General features: G+C 36.1%; 1 protein-coding gene across 1 annotated transcript in view; it reads right to left on the reverse strand.

Annotated features, from left to right (window-relative positions):
* The window catches only part of TAF2 (TATA-box binding protein associated factor 2), a 62,408-nt gene extending 43,191 nt beyond the window's left edge, over nt 1-19,217 (reverse strand). The window contains exons 1-10 of the mRNA XM_074144952.1: nt 19,165-19,217; nt 17,617-17,671; nt 16,672-16,832; nt 7,211-7,329; nt 5,718-5,859; nt 5,117-5,348; nt 3,752-3,936; nt 3,091-3,204; nt 1,692-1,791; nt 1-37 (exon numbers count right to left, since the gene is read on the reverse strand). Of these exons, the coding sequence (XP_074001053.1) occupies nt 1-37; nt 1,692-1,791; nt 3,091-3,204; nt 3,752-3,936; nt 5,117-5,348; nt 5,718-5,859; nt 7,211-7,329; nt 16,672-16,832; nt 17,617-17,671; nt 19,165-19,217 (1,198 nt within the window). The remainder of the gene's footprint in view (nt 38-1,691; nt 1,792-3,090; nt 3,205-3,751; nt 3,937-5,116; nt 5,349-5,717; nt 5,860-7,210; nt 7,330-16,671; nt 16,833-17,616; nt 17,672-19,164) is intronic.
* Between the last annotated feature and the right edge of the window lie 370 nt (nt 19,218-19,587).

Here is a 19,587-nt window from a genome sequence, read left to right on the forward strand (position 1 = left end):
CAGTCTTCAGTTCATATGCCACTATTTGATCTAACTCCTAAAAGTACAACACATGTAAGCAAGCATAATTTTGAGAAATGGAGAAATTATTTAAAGAAGACAGAAAAGCTTTTCATATCATTGTTCAAGCCATACCTCCTAATTAAATTTGTTTATGAACACAAATTTTAAAATCAGGGATGTTCCTCAGCATGGCAAACAATAACAAAACAGTAGTAATTAGCAGTCAGTACTTGTTCTGGGTCTGGATTGCGGATTTAACTACAATATATCTACATAGTATTATTGTTCAATATATTAGTTGTCTCTGACCAAAAGAAATAAAGGTGATCACCCTTTCCTTGCAGTGGAAAGTAACACTGGGTATACGTACACAGTAGGCTGCAGCATATAGAAGCTCACCTTGACCCATGCCCAAGCCAGACAGAAGCCAGCTCTTGAACTGGACCATGAGTTTGCATTTGTGTGGTGCTGTGGGCCCATGTTAACAACCACACTTCAAGGCAGGATGTTCGCATGGGCTCACTATCAACCAACAGTCAATATGGCTTTTGAATCAAATTGGGTCAGCTTGAGCTTAGGGAGAGTGAATCGATGTCTGTCTGAAAGCCAATGTTAGTCAAGGAATTTCCAAACCATGGTATGTATTGATATTTATTGATTCATATCAACTTACACACTTTCATATATTGGTAATACTTTCAGAGCCATAAGGGCAGAACCGGAGGCTCTGACAGTAGCACCTCATAGTTCTGTGTGGAAGCACTTAGCTATCTCATAGGGAAGAAGATGAGCAACTAACATCCAGAAGCAATTTCTCCTGCACGCAGCTGTGAACTCTCAAGACAGACCTTCAGCCAGTTCTGCTATCCTCTCTAGCACCCGCACCTTTAGCACAGACAGCACACAACTGGTGAGCTGAATGTACATTAGGCAGACAAGGATATGGTACGGGGTCCCCATGTCAGTATGGGATGTAAATGGTGCCCATGGGGTTCGGAATCTAGTTTTTGGAATAGGACGAGTCAGAGAATGTGTTGAGAGGAAGAGGAAGAAGCTATACGTCTTTCTCTGAATGCAAGTTACTGGCAAAGGATGAGGAGTCACTGCCGCTCTCACTAGAAAGTACCTGTCTTGGAGCATTACATTTGGATATGTAAGGCACAGACAGAAATTTCTTTTCCAAGAGAAGAAATCTCTTCAATAGGCATTTTTTATTGTTTCGTTTAATACTTAAACAATACTAAAAGATACCTGATCCACTACTGATCCAAGCTAACACTGGAGCCCTTCTGAGCTATATGTATGGCCATCACAGTATAACAAACTCACCAAAGATAACTCTTTATGAATCCCAAATTCTATTCTAAGTGTTAAAAAAGTACAATTTTTTTTTTATTTTTTCTTTCTGTTTTTGTGCAAAAGCCCAAACAAAAAAGGGTAAAACTAATTGTACAGAGAGACAATGAAAATTATTATTCACAAGGCAGTCACAGAAATTTATTTTGGTTAGTATCTTCGGTGGTTTTCTCTGCAGCAAGTAGTAAAAATATTTCAGTTCTAAGTTTTGTCACTACTAAACATTTCTTCAGATTGCAATGCAAACCTATATTATAGTCTTCTTTTATATTGCATCTTCTTTGATGTAAAATGTCTGAAAGATACAGAAACTACTAGTATTATGTTGTTACCTGTTTAATCCAGTGGCGATACTCATTAACACCGAAGGTTTTTTTCATCCAAAGGCCATAAATATAACCAGAGATTCCCTTTAGTACCCATTCATCTGACCTATAATAAGAAAGAAGCATGAATTGTAGCACTTCAGAAGGTATTTTGTAAGGGATGGTATTTTTGACCAGCTCAAAATAGCCACAAATTTCAGCAGGTTATATAACTTCTCTAAGTCAATAGGAGTCTGATGAGCTGTGAACCAATTTATGTAACTTGGCACCTGGACGAGACCGATGAAACTGAAAAGCCAGAGAAAACTGAATTTTTACCACAGAAGCCCAGATTAAAACATAAAACCAAACTATTTTAGCTGAAACAGTAACAATAAAAATGGACACTAAAGTTAAAACAACTGCCAATCTATATGATCTTAATTTCTCGATAAACTTCTCAACACAATGCAGAAGGATTTGGACAGCAAGTAGACAAAATATCTATCTCACAATTTGGTGGACACCCATTTAAACACCTCTTCTGAGACTTATGTTCTAAGAGAGAAAAATATGGACAAAAACTCCAAAATGATCATGAACTAGAATTCTAAATATAAGAATGACATACAATGTACGATGAAGTGAATAAAATAAAGACATAAAGAAAAGTCATTATGAGGGAGGAAAAAAATGTCTTCTTCATGGAAGTAGGCTAGAAATAAGGAAAAGAGCAAGAGAAATTATAATAGTACGAACATCAATTTAAAAACATGTTGATTTCCTATTTTTTAGGCCAATATATTCTAGGACATACACTTTTGCCATGAAAAAAGTAATGGGATCTTTGTCCCTGATATATAAAGTGTATGCAAAAGGCTATAAAATAAATACTTATCAGAACTGCAAAAGCAGTTGGGGGAGTCTCTCTGAGAGATGGAGTTACCGGCAGTTTACCACCCCAATGAATGTGCCCATTTGACATTAATTTCTGCATTCCCCTTCCTAAACTTCTTCGTAATTTATTAGTTCTGTGCCCCACAAGTACTTCCTACGCAGGCTGCACTTTTTCATCCCAAACATCTGACAGAAATTTACTGATGAGATACAAACGTCTGCCTTCTAAAATTTCCAGGTGCCAATGCACACGACAACATTCAGTAGCAATAATTCTGAGAGAAGACATATTCAGTCTCTACAGTCTCTGGAACCTTAATATCTCACATTCTCCTTTCAAACAAAAAAACCCTCCAAAACTCATGGATTTTCATTTTATTGAGCTGGCTTTATTATTCCCCCATTCTGCCCCCATTCCTTTTACAGTTACTGTTTCATTTATTCTTCTGATAAACTGCAACATGCAAATTAAAATTTGAGTTTCCTAGATTTTCCCCATTTTCTAGAAGTACAATGGTAAAATACTTACCAAGACATTCTGGATATAAAACATCCAAAGAACTGCTGGGCCAGTGCCTGTGCTAAGCACCTCCTTGTCAGTGGAGTTTCATCTATAATCATTGCACTGTGTAAGAGATTTGTGCTGGATCCCCATAAAAAGAAAATAACACAATATGAGCACCAGCTCCAAAGAAACAAAACAGAGACCTTGCTTTAAGAGCCAAATCAAATCAAATAATTCCTTCACTGGTTTTCCAATGAGATAGCGACTTTTTTTTAAAAATACTGTTAACCCAGGCAGATGTCCTGCTATTATTATCTGTCTGTGTAGAGTCAAAGTAGTTTGTTTTAACTGGTGAAACTCTTTCGGATTCCTGGTACCCTAACCCAGCTGAAGAAGAATAAAACATAATCAAATTTCTGCACTTAATTTGATCTTAAATATTTCTGAGCATGGTGTTTCTAATTCAGAAAGAAAACCACTGCCAATTTTTTCTTAAAGGAGATAAAAATCCAACATCTTAATAACAGATAAAATTGGAAATGGTATTAAAAGCCTATAATGTCAATAAAAGCCGGCTTTTTCAAACTAGAGAGCCCAAAACTAGCTTCAGGTATTTCTCAATAGTCTTGGATCTAGAGCTTCTAGGCCTGTGGATTTAGAAGGTGTAATTTTCTCAAATACTAACCTGAAAATACTCATGGATGCATAAGCAGCTACTTCAACATAAGCTTCATCTACAAAAACAGTCTTGAAACAGGAGTATGGATAGCGGCAGGTAAGAATCTCCTCATAAAATTCAAACACCTCATGAAGGTATGACGTGGTATGTTTGAGCAATGGGAGAAGTTGTGGTAAGCAAAAGTGAGTCACCTACAAACAAGGGAAAATTTGGTACAAGACTGATGAATATATTTAAATCCACAAATATGAACTATATTACATAACCAAAAAAACTCCACAACACAACAAAAATATAGCTGCTGTAAATTTAACCAAAAGAAAAAAGGCATTTTCAAGCTGTGATAAAGACTATCATGGCAGAAAAGTACACCAGGTTGTCCATCTTAATTGTGAGAGCAACAACAGGAAACTAATTTTTAGCAAGCATGTACAATACGAATGTCTATCTAGGGACGTCTATCATTTAAAGCACATTAAATTTTTCTTTGATTTTGTAATCCAATGTCTTTTAGAGATAATATTTTTCTTTCATGCAGTAAAGAATTAGCTAGTTTCAAATCTGTCAAGCAGTGTTACTGTTTAGACCACTTGTTACAGCTAAAACTACATGTAACCTTTGATATTACAATTTTTTCCACAAACTTATGATGCACCCAACAACACTGACTTCAGTAGTGACACAGGAACCAAGTTGAGACTGATACATATCTTCAAGTTAGCTCTATAGAAGTCAAACTCTACAGAAATTTATCAGCTTGGGATTTCAAATATCAACAACTGATTTTTTTTTTTAACATCTATTATCTTTCCCACCCGTAAAAGTGAACAGAATATGTTTGCCTTTGGATCAAGTAAAACATAGCTATTTCCCAGTATTTTCTCATCATGCTTTCAAAAGAAGAATATACAGGCCAGTCTTATGCTAAAATGGTAACTTAGCATGCCTGCCAAGTCCATCTTTACGCAATCTGAAACTACAGATGTAAATACCAACTGGTGGACTTCAACATTATGGCAACAATCCGTTAAGAATAAAAACTCAATGTCAAATTTAATTCAGAAGCCCACTCAATTGTGTGGCAATAATTTTCATCTACTACCAGCAACAGGACACATTTAACCAATTGCTTTCACCAACTCCAAATAAATTAGCTCCATAAATTCAGGCATAAATGGAATAATTGCTCATTCAAAGGCTTTACTTTGGAGATAAATTTAAATACGGGCATTTCTAGACAAGTTTTATCATATAATGGAGCTCATATCTAGACATACCCATATTTGACCAATACATACTGGTTGCAACATAAAAATAGTCACTAATTATTTAAAAAAAATAAATAATGAAGGCCTCTACGAAGGTTATTACCTCATGCATGTATGGATCAACAAGGATTTCAAAAGGTCCTATTGCCAAGGATATGTTAGAAGCTGCAGTTGGAATAGTCAGCATGTAATGAAAAGTCTTCTTTCTCATATCGTGGGTATAGACAGTTTCCACCAAATCTCCATTTGAAACAGCCACCATTGCAGCATCTACAGTATACTCAAGCTTCCAGGTACACAACTCTGAATATGAATCAACACAAGGGAACCAAAATCTAGGGAAGGTAGGATTGGGGGGAAAATGGTTAACAATTACATGTAACAATTACACTTTCTTTTTCACAGATGATTTTTCTCTCAAGTTCCAACCTACATTTTTAAATACTCTGAATGCTGACATGCTGACTCCCACTATACATTAATTTTATAAAGCACTACAAGTTTCTTTGCCATTACCTCCTGCTGAGCTAAAGACTAGAAATCTTAATTCCTAATCATTAGCTCACACTGGTAAACTCCTTTCAAGCACAAGTTAAGTTTTAGATTTTTTTAAACTTTCAAGAATTTAAAGAAATTATTTGTATTTCCTACACCTTGAGATTAAATAGGAAATACAGTCCAACATTCAAGTATAGTTTCCTTACCTTGTAGAATTTTGATAACCACATGAAAAGACGTGAGCCCCTCTTTCTGCCATGCTGCCCTCCATGTTGGGTACCACAAAATGAAGGCCTCCTTTTGGCTGGTCCAGAGAAAAGTTTATATGCACCTTCAGGACTTTTAACTCTGCAGCACCAAGACCAAAATTGGAATAAATATACACAACTTACATGAAAGTTATTTCAGAATAATCATTCAGTTTTGGACTCTTGGTCTTTCAAGATGATGTGTTTACTTCATTCTCATGGACCTCCAGGTCTACTTACAAAGCAGTACTCAAAAGCTTACAAAACTGACCTCTTAAGCTTAACTAAGCTTAACTTACAGGATATGAATTTATAAGTATCTTTATTAATTAATAAAAACTGCAATTGGAGTTACATTTCGTCGTCCAACTCCCCAAAAGGAAAGAATCTTTATACACTGATTATACCCTAACCATGATCTTCTTTGTACCTTGCTGAAATAATTTTGTACAAAAATTGCAAGTAGCAGGCACATTCTTAAAAGACATGTTATTGTCATTTGCAGTTTCTTAAAGCCTCTTATTATAGTTAAAGCTTTTCCTGTAACTTAAGTGTCTTTGCTTTGGTTTAGTTTCACAGAAATCTCACCTATGAATAGACTGGCAAAAAAAGAAATTAAAGCATATGGTCAAATTTATCCAACAAGTCTCACCATATCTTGGCATTCAAACTTTGAATAGAAGAATTATACATGTTTGAATATTTTCCCTTTTATGCTTGCAAGTAAGACAACAGGAATTCAAAAACAACTGAAGTAAAAAAGTGTCTTTCCCATTAAGGTGTATCTGACAGCATGAGTCAGCTTCATGATACAGTTGTTATTATTCCCTCACAGGTCTCACAAATCCATGGGAAAAACTGATAAAACAATGCAATAAAACAGTACATGAAACTAATAAAATCCATGTAATAAAATAATCAACATCAGAGAGTGATTTGTTAAACCAGTTACTTGTTCCAGGATCTAGTTATAAAGTAGTCTACTTCCCACTATGGAATCAATTTAAAACAACCATTCTTCAAAGTGAGATGGGGAAAAATTAACACAGTTTTTTTAAAAAAAGATGTATATAGACATATCATTGTAAATTATTTTCTTTGTTGGATCATATATATTGTAAGCAGCTTCAAAGTTACAATTTGGCACCCAATAGACTCCATTATACGCACTTCCTCCTGTACACTTCTGGGCTCGTGACCACCCAAGAGTTTGTTTGTAAAGAGTGTTAAGAAACCTTGCAACCACTTCTCCGTATTACCAGGAAGTGTGAAGGTATTTTTCAGCCTTCAACTGGAAAGATATGGATGAGGAAAAAGGAAACAGTATCAATCATTTCATAAAATAATGTAATGCTACTTCTATTTATTTAAATCTACCACCTTCATATGCAAACTCATAACAACTCTATGGTGTCTTAAATTAAGCTTTCAGTATCGTCTCTTTACTTTACCATCAACATGTTTCCACAGCTCCGAGGGAACCTTAATGCAGAGTTCTCCATTTCCAGCATCTGGGTCCACAGCACTGACTGCGGCAGCATAGGCATTGGAAAAATAGTTGAGATTCCTCCTGTCAGAAATACCCAGTTAATTCTTAAAGCACACGCTGAACTACAAGAAACAACTTTGGAAATTACCTGATTTCTATACTGAATTTCATGGTGCATGTTCAAGCAAGTATTTTGTTTTGTTTTTACAGGAGCAGAGGGAAAAAGGAGGAGTAAAGATTACATTTAAAAACCTGAACTTAAAACAAGGCTCTTACAGAAGCAATCTATAATCAAAAAGATTTAAGCCGTAATTATCCCTAAAAAATTAAATGAGAAATGCTCAGTGTTCTTTTATTCCCAGTAAGAGTAATATTTACATTTATTGGTACAGAAATTAAAAATTCTTTTTTGGGAAAATTTTGGATTAAGTGCGCATGTTTATTCTAAAGGTCTGTCTTGAAGATCTGCTTCCTCATATACTGCAGTTTTGCTTTTATGTTGCTTTTCTAAATGCAGTAAGATTTTAGCTTGGCAACGGTATTTTCCCTTCTCTTAGCTTGATGAATAGGAACAGTTTTATTTCAAGCACTTGGAAATATCACATAAAATATTAGATGCTAGAGTTTTGGCCTTAATACACAAACACAGAAATATGTATTATGCTTTTTAGTCCCCAAAAATCAGGACAATTTTTTTTTTTAAGTTTTACCATCATTCATTTAAGATGCAGACAGAAATGTTTGCAATCAGGTTTGAGCTGTTTAAGCCACTATATGTTAGATGCTAACTGACTCCACATTTCATTCTAAAGTCATACCATTATTTCAGTTATGACATAGATTAACTGTTTTCTACTGAAATAAGCAGGAACATGCATATGTCCACTGCTAAAGTGGTTATGAGCAGGATGCTATTTTCTTATCATTTAATGTGGGTATGTTCAGATACTGGCGGATGACCACTCAAGTTCAAAAATAACCCTGTTTTTGCATTTTTATGTCATAGCTTTTATACTTTTTCAAAATGGATTTTTAAACCGTGTAAAACATGGGAGCAAAACCTTTCTTAATTCGAATCCTCTAGTACACAGAGTTCTCCAAAAGCTCACACAACTCTATACCTGAAGAGAAAGTGTTTGAATTATTGATCACCTTCCTTTCCAGAATTTAGGTACCACTGATGAATCCAACCACTGTGGAGGCAGAGTCATAATCAAGCATAAAACTACCATAGAATCATAGAATAATTTGGATTGGAAGGGACCTCTGCAGATCATCTAGTCCAACTCCCCTGCAATGTGCAAGGACATCTTCAACTAGATCAGGGTGCTCAGAGCCCCATCCAACCTGTTCTTAAATGTTTTCAGGGTTGGGGCATCTCCCACCTCTCTGGGCAACCTGTTCCAGTGTCTCACCACCCTCATTGTAAAAAATTTCTTCCTTATATCTAGTCTAAATCCACGCTCTTTGAGTTTAAAACCATTATCTCTTGACCTATTGCAACAGGCCCTGCTAAAAAGTTTGTCTCCATCTTTCTTTTAAGCCCCCTTTGGCTACTAGAAAGCTGCAATAAGGTAGCCCAGGAGCCATCTCTTCTCCAGGCTGAACAACCTCAACTCTCTCAGCCTGTTTTCACAGGAGAGATGCTCCATCTCTCTGATCATTTTTATGGCCCTCCTCTGGACCCACTCCCACACGTTCATGTCCTTCTTATGTTGGGGGCTCCAGAGCTGGATGCACTACTCCAGATGGGGTCTCACCAGAACGGAGTAGAGGGGCAGAATCCCCTCCCTAAACCTCCTGGCCACACTGCTTTTGATGCCGCTCAGGACTTCTGAGCTGCAAGCACACACTGCCATCTCATGTCCAGCTTTTCATCCCCAAGTCCTTCTCAGCAGGGCTGCTCTCACTCCCTTCATCCCCCAGCCTGTAGTGATACCGGGGGTTGCCCTAACCCACTTGCAGGATTACTGCACTACAATGGAGTAAGTTAACTCTTGGCTGTGGGCTCCACTCTTCCATGGAATCTGAAGTCCGCATAAAGCAGACATGATCTCATTTCAGGATTTTACTTTAATCTAACCATTCTCTATTCACCACCCACAGAGAAAACAGCACTCAGACCAAATTACAGTACCTAACTTGGAAGAATAATGGGTACTTAACCATGCCAGCATCATCCTGTAAGTCTAGGTATGTCAAACACCACGCTTATATTCCTAGCCTTCCACATCTAAAAAACTTTGCTAAAACACTGAAATATATTGAGAACATATTTTCATGCAGTTCTTGATCTTTGGCAATAATAGTGTACAAATTCTCTGGCACCACTACCAAGATTGAGAATGTTAGGAGCAGTAAACTCGTCTACTTTGCTTGGAAGCTTCTGAAAATAGGACGTGAATAGTAAATGGGAGCATATGAGCACAGAAACACCCAAATCCCAAGTTTTAATACATAATCATTTTTTCCTTTTCATAGCTGAAGTGTACCTAAAGACAGGATATAACGCCAACAAGTTTTAAAAGCACAAGGTTGAATTTGTACACTGGAATATACTATAACTTCAGCTATGGTTCCAGAACAATTCAAACCAACTTAAAGTCCAGCTGATATACTGTCTCCTAGTCTCAGCCACACATTCCTACTCCCTCACTCATTAAGGAGACTACTGTTCATCTGACCCTGTGGCGATGCAGCTGAAAGTGCTAAACAGAAAAAAAAAGAAAGGTTTTTTTTGGCAGACAGCTTTCAGTTTGTTTAGCTCCCTGACATACTGAGGGGTCAAGGAAGCGCTACTACTGAAGCACAGGAGACTGTCAATAGGATCATAACCACCCCAACCAATGTTGCTTTAAGCTGTCTTCGAATGACATCCTAGGAAGGCAAACAAACACCACTGGAAAAACTCTCTTTAAAAAAAAGACTGCTTGACTGAAAACTGCCTTAGTAATTAAAGAAACTAGCAACAGAAAACAACAGTAGCATTCTGTTAGATTGTAAAGTCGCAAAGTTTTTAATTTTAGTCTGAAGTAGTTCTGAAAATTCACTATTACTGATAGGGGATCCCTTTCCAATACATCAGTGAGAATTTGTTCCGAGTTTGAGGATTGTGATGAGCTTGTGGTTACATTTTAAACATCAATGGGTTCATAGACAGGAAAAGGTTATGATTTTACAGCAAGAAAGGTAGATTCCACAGGGCTTAACATTTTATGGAAAATAGTCTATTCTGATATTTCTATTTTTGTGAAGTGTTCCAATTCAAATGGGTGACTCATTGTAAAAGGAATCCATTAAAGGCTCAGTACCAAAGATTAATTTTTTCATAGGCTGAACTATTCTTAATAAACTGGATATGGCCATTTTAACAAAAACAGAGCACATGCCAAAAGTTACAGCCCAAGGAACAAAGATAAAATTTCCTAGTGCTACTTTTTCATGACAAAGTAATATGCATTCAATCTTTTTTCCTAGTAGAGATATATTTTATTATGAGAATTCACCCAAAACACTGTTAATTACAGCCCAAGTGCATGTGTGTTGACTGACTGGAAACAAGGGAACCTATAGAGACTTATTTTCTAAAGCTACTCATGGACTCCGAATACCTCCACACCAACTTTCTATAGCACCTCTCACTACTAGCTGCAGCAGTGCTACTGCCCAAACATACAGTCTATAAGCCACTTTCTTCTTACAGTACTTAACATCAACTTGGCAAAATAAGTTCTTTGACCCACATGTATTTCACTACTCTTCATTACCTGCAATTCATTTACTATTCTACTTTGCTTCCCAGAGACAATTAGCACTTGGTTTTGTGCTGCAATCCCAAAATGTATGACATAAATACACTATCTATAAGATATGCTTTTATTTTTTATATATATATAAATGTACACATACATGTAATTTATTAATAAGGCAATGATTTGAATCTTTGGCACACTGAAAAACCCAATTTTCATTCTTACCTAAGGGTAAGAGTTTTGCATCTCTTTCTTCAAAAGTTCTCTACACTTCTGTTTATTTGTAACAAAGTCTTATGATTTTACAACTAGATAAGCATCGTACCAGTGGAAATGAAGGCTGTTTACTGCAGCAAAACAACACATGCTCAGTCTACCAGTATCTTTCTATTTTGTGCATAGGCTAAAGGCTTGATCTCTGACTTCTCAGAAGAAGTCAGAATATTGCAAGACATGCCCTGAAGGCTACCACATTGTTCTCTCTCACAGCTTTCTCCTGCTTGTAACTAAAGCAACAATGAAGTTGAAGGATATCAAAACATCTTCATATTTTTAATGTTTAAAAACTACAGGCTTCAAGTTAAAAAAAAAAAAGCTGAACTAGAGAATGAACTAGTGAATACACTGCTGAAGATTAAAATTACACTGAATTTGTATTTACATACCTATGTACAGAAAAGCATTACATGCGCATTAGCGAGCTATACAAAAATGTATCTTCCTTTACACAGAAGTAATAATAAAATGCAATAACTTCTCAACCCTGCACCATAGTTATCACACAAACATGTGAACCACACAACCAGGCAACAGTAGGATCATCACAAACTTCACTTACCACATATCAAACCACTGCACCAAAACTCCAAACTTTTGCTGTGGCTATTTAACAGTTTACAATCTTACCCCTAGGATTAAGAAAACAGATCTCCTTTGCCTGTTTTAACAAAAGGGGCTGAGATACAAGCAGTTGTCTGAGTAGTCAGAACACACGCCGTGGGATTTCTGCACGCTATAGTCCAGAAAAATAAATCTCACTTCCCTTTTATTGACAAAATTGAGAAAGCAGCAATTTACAAGGAAAAGACGGAAGACGAAGAGGACAGAGGCATTTATAACACTCAACAACAGCAGGTGTAAGACAAGACCCAAACAGACATTCTCCAACACTATTTGCAGCCTTCACAAGGTTTCAAACTCTTCCTTAAAAGTATGAGCAAAATGGGATTCTCTGCCACCTTGTGTACACATGGTAAAACTATGTGAATTGTTTTATAGCTTACAGCACTGTTCAGATGTTTGCTCAATCAGGGAGGAAGGGACTGCATTATGTAAGTTCATCCATATATCCCAATATAAAAAAGGTATCATGCCCTAAAGCCTCAGGAGGAAATTACAAGATAGAAGACTGACTTTATTTCTAGATAAAACTTTAAATGTTCTTTCAGTTGCCACCTGAAATTATGGTTTGTGACTTACAGATAAAATGGTGACGGCATCAAAGCTGAAAATGTATTTATTGCACTAATTAAAGGTTTCTAACATTTCCTACAAAATTTAATTACCTTTTTAGTGAGGGGTTTTTTTGTCATTCAGCAGAATTGACAATATACAAGACCAATAAATATTGTTTCACCTTCTGCGACGCTGAAAATGTGAAATGACAAAGAGCACTTGTCAATGATTTTTGCATCAATAGCTGATAAAATCTAAAAAGTATTGAACTGAAAACAAGTTGAACATTCAAATTCAGAACACGAAGAGTTGATCTGACAGTACATCTCACCCAAAAAGCAGCAGAGAACATCATGGTGAGACAGAAACATTTTTAGCTAGCACTGCTTGTATTTCATAGATAAAGCTCTCTTTAATCTTGACTTTCTCAACCCTCTATTAACTACGTTTTCTTGCATGCCAAAGTTTGCACAACATGAACCATTATTCATTTGACCTTCACCTCATATCAGCAAAAATAACCTCTCAAGCCACAGATGCTGTAGCAAGTCTTCCCAAAGAAATAATTATAGTGGCTTTAAGTACAGAATTTTCAGTTTTTAAATGAATTCTGTTGCTAAGATAGTAAGAAGTCTTACAGTATTTTAACTTTGATTAAAAAGGTAGGAAAGAGTCCATTAAATTAACAACTTTTTCTACATATTTTATGTATTCTTTTAGAAATCAACATTTAAGAAAACGAAAAGCATAATCAAAAGCAAGAAAACATTTGTATTTAAAACCTATTCCTGTAACAATAGAAACAAGACTTGATAATTAATCTGTGTCCTGTTCAAAATAACTGATACACCAACTTCAGCTGCAAGGGTACAAAGGACATTATCACTAAACTTGCCATAACAAATAAGAACATGGAAGAGATGACCAGATGATTAGATATAAAGACTACTACAAATCACTACTGTTTCTAGAAGCAATACTTTGTAAAGAAGGGCAGAGGAAACCTACAGATGATTTTTTTTTTTTTAGGTACTAATTCTAGAGTCTTTAGATTTCTAGCATTTCTGTTTGTAATTCTGCCTTAAGAGCAGAGATGCTGTATTTTATCAAAACTTAGCTATCATCATGCTCAATACCCAACTGTGACCAGGTATTTTGATGGAAAAAATACACAACTTGTCTAATGCTTTCTAACCCAGGTAAGCTCTTGACTTCTGAGGTACAAAAAAGAGGCACACTAGTTTTTCGTTAGGAATATTTGATGAACTCTGTCTTTCATAACAATGAGTAACACAGGAGTCACGAAATACAGAGACTTTCTATTAAGTTCAAATAGCGACGTGAAAACCTGTAGCAGTGAAAACCACAGGCCACTGTAGCCCTGTGTGAGACAGTATTTCACTTCGCATGCATTGTCCTCAAATTTCGTTTACTACTCCTAAGCAAGGTAATATGCAAACAGGATGATGTTCCACTATACCACTAGGATGCTAAACAAAGAAACTCACTTTTTCCACAAAATGATAGAATTATCTCTCCTGATCCCTTTCTTAATATAATGGAGTGCTCATTCAGATCGTTTTAAATGCTGTTCCTTCTGACATCTTCCGTAAGTTAGTCAGGATCCAGTTAGTACACAATCACAGAATGGTTGAGGTTGGAAGGGACCTCTGGACGTCATCTTATCCAACCCCTCTGCTCAAGCAGGGCCACGTAGAGCCAGTTGCCCAGAAGCGTGTCAAGATGGCTTTTTAATACCTCTAAGGTTGGAGACTCTACAACCTCTTTGGGCAAATTGTTCCAGTGTACAGTCACCCTCACAGTAAAAAAGTGCTTCCTGATGCTCAGAGGGAACCTCCTGTGTTTCAGTTTGTCCCCATTGCATCTGGTCCTGTCAGTGGACACAAGTTAAAATACTTCAAATTTCCTTCTGAATACAAGAAAATGCTTTTGTACTGTGAGGGTCATCAAACACTGGAACAGGTTGCCCAGAGAGATTGCAGAGTTTCCACTCTTGGAGATACTTAAAACCCAACTGGACACAGCCATGTGCAACCTGCTCTAGCTGACCCTGCTTGAGCAGAGGAGTTGAACTTGGTGATCTCAACAGGTCCTTTCCCACCCAAAGGGCTCTGTGATTTCCTATCAGCCACTGTTAAACGCATATAGCACTTTCACTAGAAGTTCTTTAACAATTCAGAAAACTCTAAATTCAACCAAGTCAACCAAAAGAAGGTATGAGAACATGAACATAGGTTTCAGTAAAATCAAAAGAAAATACTTAGGGAAATCATTTGCCTACGGTGCTTCTCTTAATCGAAAAACAAACATATATGAGATTTTTACCAAAGTCTCTTCCTACATCATTTCCCCAAAACACATGAGAAGCTACATGATTTTAAAATTGCTCTTCAATACCAGATGGTGAATAAATTTGAAACTTTTCCTTTCAAATTTCAAAGTGAGTTTAGAAATATTCTAGGATTTATACCCTCATCTATGATGCGAATAAATAATGAAAGTTTGATTCCTTAGGAAAGGCCAAAAGCTTTACTTTCTAGCTCTTCAGAACAACTAAAATCTCCCCAATGAGAATTCTGACTTTTTGACTTATCAAGCAATAGCAGCAACAACAACAACAAAAGTCACAAACCAGACAGGATTAATTACAGAATTAATAGTATCTAATAGATACTAAACAGTATCAGGACTCAAACAAAATTTCCGAACTCTGATGCCCACTTCAGTGACCTATATAAGTCAATGTTGTATTTGCAAACTGAATTACTGAAACTCTTGCAGAAGTGATGAATAAAGAAATACAGAGTGTCTGCCATAAACAAACAGTTGAAATCCAAGGATGCATAACTTAGGATAAAAAGTAGCACTTGAATCTCTTTAATACTCTAGTTTTCAGACAACACTCAGAGAAGATAAGCCAGGTTTAACCTGAAAACTGAGACGGGGTAAAAAACATCTCAAAGGCTCTAGTCATCAAGGCAATGGGTAGACAATCTCTCATAGATCCAGCCACATCATTTGAGAATGCCACTGTTCTCACAAATCTAACTAGCAGGACAGTATGAACTCTCTGCAGTTTGCTTCAGAATAAGTGTAGCTAGTTCCTATCTGCCTTCATCCGCTACATGAGTTAACCAAGGTGATATACTCTCTGAAACTGTTTACTGAGCTCTCTCCATCTTTTCAGCTAGCTAATGTCTCAGAGCAATCACTGTCCAAGGGGACACAACACATCACAGAGTCATAGAATTGCCTAGGCTAGAAGGAACCTTTCAGGTCATCTAGTCCAACTAAATACCTGAAGGACAGTAATAAGCATCTTAATTTAGTAGTTCAATAGTTAACCTGATTTGCCTTATTCCTATTATTTGTTTCAAAGTAATAAGCTAACTATGTATGAGGCTATCTAGACATACTTAATAAAATCAGAAGCAATTCTTACAAAATTGTATTAGGAAAACAGGAAATATTCCTAATAACTTTGATACCATATGAATATTCTTAGATTTAAAAATAGGAAGTAACAAAAATGATCATCCAATCTGACACTACACATCATAAAAATCAGGACCATTTTTGGACGACAAATTATCAGAACGTGATAGTTTTGGTCTACATAATATACTGATGCAACCAAACTGATTTAACCAACTATGCTGGTGTAAAAAACAAACAAAAAAAGAAACCACAAGAAAATCCACAAACCCTCAGATTAAGGGCAATCCTCTCACATGAATGTAGTTGCACCACTGTAAAATGTTCCCTACAAGAATAAAAACAAAATGCTATTGCCACAATAATGTAACCAAATTGTCTTTAAATAAATGAGACTAAGAGTTGGGCACAGATAAACCTGAAGGCCATCAAAGGTAAAATATTTTTGGCAAAAGAAGGACAGTTTTCTAAAGCGCTGAGGATACTACTGGCATCCACCACTTTTTTCCCCATAAAGTATATTTTAAAAAGTTTCTGATGCTTTTACAAAACAATACAAAGAAATCTTAGTAAAATAAATTCTGGAGAAGAATAGCATAAGAGTCAAAATTATTGCCAAAATACGTTCCCAAAATTAAGTCACCATACCAAAAGTTATCATTAGGAAGTCACCAGATGAAACTTGTCCAAACAATAAAATAATTCACACTTAACAGCAACAGAAGACACTACATTGCAGAGTTTTAAATATATCACTTACTGCTTTGACTCGTGGTGACAAACCTCCAGTGTTGGATCGTTATAGATGAAAGCTGCTTCTAAATCGTTGACTCTTACTCTGTAAATCCGGCATTGTTTACTGTTCAGTTTGATTCTATTCAGGTTTGCAACTGTGGGAAATATTGTCAGTTCCACATAACCCTATGAAAACACAAATTAAAACCTTCTGTAAAATCTTTACCAACTCACAAAGTAGATATATATATAAAAAAAAAAATCTTATTAATGCATTTGAAAGGAACATCATAGGTAAAAAAAATGTTAATTTTTAATGTAAGAAGGAAGTTTGTTTGCCCTTTTAGATGTCTGGAATACATTTTGTTTCATAACATTTAACAGGTGAAATAAAAAACTTCAACATGACTGACAATCATGCATGTTTTACTGGAAATTATCTGCCTCTATTGACTAGATTTCAAGTTATTAATATCACTATGTGTTTTAGGTTTTGGTATCCAAGCTTGAGACCGTGATTTTTAAAACCTAAGCAGATTCCACTTAGGCAGGTATCTAAATTCACAAAAAGCCTCAATGACCTCAGGCCTGAAATAATGAAAGCCTCTTCAAGGCCCTAGTGAACTCACATATAAGCTAGAAGAAAACTCTGTAACGTTATCCCTAACATCAGCTAACACAGTGTTGAACATCAATTTTGCATTGCTAATCACTCTGTAATATTATTTATTATGCAGTGACCTTCTTTTAGAAAGCTTTTGCTTGCAGAGAATGAAGTATTCACAATTCGAAGGTATTTTATTTGAAGCATCTCAAGGAATAATGAATTTATGAGAGGCATCAGATTAGAAAGTATAAAATATAAAGAAGCTGAACAACATAATTAGCTTGTGTATGCAGTTGCTTCCTCTAAAAGCATGAAGAAAACCCAGACTTTTAATTTCCACACATTTTATTAAAAAATACTTACTACAACAGATTTTCTCTGAAAATTTATGTTGTTGATACAAACTACTTGGTGAGTTGTGCTGGAAAAAAAAATAATTTAAAATAAGTAAGGTTTTGCACAAATGCCAACATTTAAAATAATATTTTAACCCAGTTTTTAAAAAAAGAAATAGAAAGCTCATACAGGATGTATATACATATAGATAAATACTGCATATTGCATCTCTTTATATAGGGAGAACTCATGATGGTCTACATCTCTTACATGGTCCAAAACAAACAATCAATAGAAACTGCATACAAAGGCAGAAAAGTTCTAATAAAATCAAAGCATACTATCATACCAGTATGAATACTACGAGTAATACAGGAAGATAACAGCATCACTTTTTACCAGTATGTTAAAATATAGTATTACTAATGGCACAGAATCAAGTTCTAACACTTTAGTGATCTGCAGTATTTGAAACAGCATGCAGCTCTAATGTCTGCAAACAGAGACCTGTGGAAAATTTACCTGGGGAGTTGACTCTCATACACAATTTATGTAAGCAGGTACTATAAATGAAAAAAGATATAGTATGTGCTTCTACAATTAGTATGTCATAAAAATTTATTATTTTAAATAATGGTCATATATAAATCAAGACAGGTATTTTAAACGAGTCAAATGCATTTGCTTAAATTTTGAACGACGTATTAATACTCCTGGTAAATAAAATTCTGATTTAAAAAATGGAAGATAAAATAGTAATTCAAACTTTTTTAAAACTTTAGAAGTTATTTCTGTAGTAGGTGGCATCTTCACCACACTTCACAGTAGTGCTAATTATGACTCAAGATAGAGCCTTGCAATAATTCAACTTTTATGCCCCATCAAACATTATATGCACGTACTCATGTACCCTTTGCATTAAAACGTGACTTTGCTTCAGTCGAAGAAGTTCAATAGAAATTCCTACAAGAGAATGGTAACATCTACTATCCAATGACAGATTCAAACATTACCAAACACATTCAAATGTATATAATAACAAGAGTGATTCTATTTAGAAATACATTTGTGTTACAGATTTATAAAGAAATCAACGAGGTATAAACAGAAACACACAAAGATCCACTGAAATCCACAACCGTTTTAGAGCTTGTTTATGACTGAAATAATGGATGTGTAAAAATGGCAATTTGCTTAACAAAGCTGCCTGCTGCAAATACAAGTATTTTTTATATCTAGAAAAGCCCTTAAGTCAAAAGGGTTTGACACTGCAATAGGAATGAAACACAGCAGCATGGTCTGTAGTGCTGATATTGTGTGGAGAGATCGCTGAGGTTTGAAGAGCACAATGTATCTTTATAAAATGAGACTGCACACTTGACAGACTCACTGTCCATGAATGAGTCAATTTAGACAATAAAACAAACACCTACAGTACACATTTTCTGAATGCAAGCTACACTATTAGCAAGAGTTCCAACCTTCCCAGGTTACTGAATTACTGATCAGCCTATGGCCTGTTTCAACTACGCATTGGTCTCAAGAATAGCAACTTTAAAAAAAATGGATACTTATAATTTATATGGTCTTGGGCTCTCAAATCCTTTGTCTCCTTTCTTCCTATTCATCCTGAATAGCAGCACTAAACACACACTGCTGACCGTCAGACTGGCATCAACATCATCCTCGCTCGATGGGTCCTTCGAGTTTTCCCTGTGTCGGGTTGTGTTTGATCACTCATCTCCCCTCTGTGACTCCCAACAGTCAGGCATCTTCGGCTCGAATAAGCGCCATAGTCATAACAAACAACATCCAGTCTTTCTACATAACCCTTTACGAGTGCAGCACACAACACCCCTCTCCACTGGGGGTACGATACCAGTTCCGAGGCGCTGCCTGCTCCCTTTCCGCAGAAGCTGTGTAAATCAACCGGCTCAACGGGCAGCGCAGGCGGGAGCTACCGACTCGGGAAGGCGGCAGCCGGGCGGGCCCGGCCGA

Source organism: Numenius arquata, chromosome 3 (assembly GCF_964106895.1).
Source record: "Numenius arquata chromosome 3, bNumArq3.hap1.1, whole genome shotgun sequence".
In the NCBI taxonomy this organism is placed as follows: Eukaryota; Metazoa; Chordata; class Aves; order Charadriiformes; family Scolopacidae; genus Numenius; species Numenius arquata.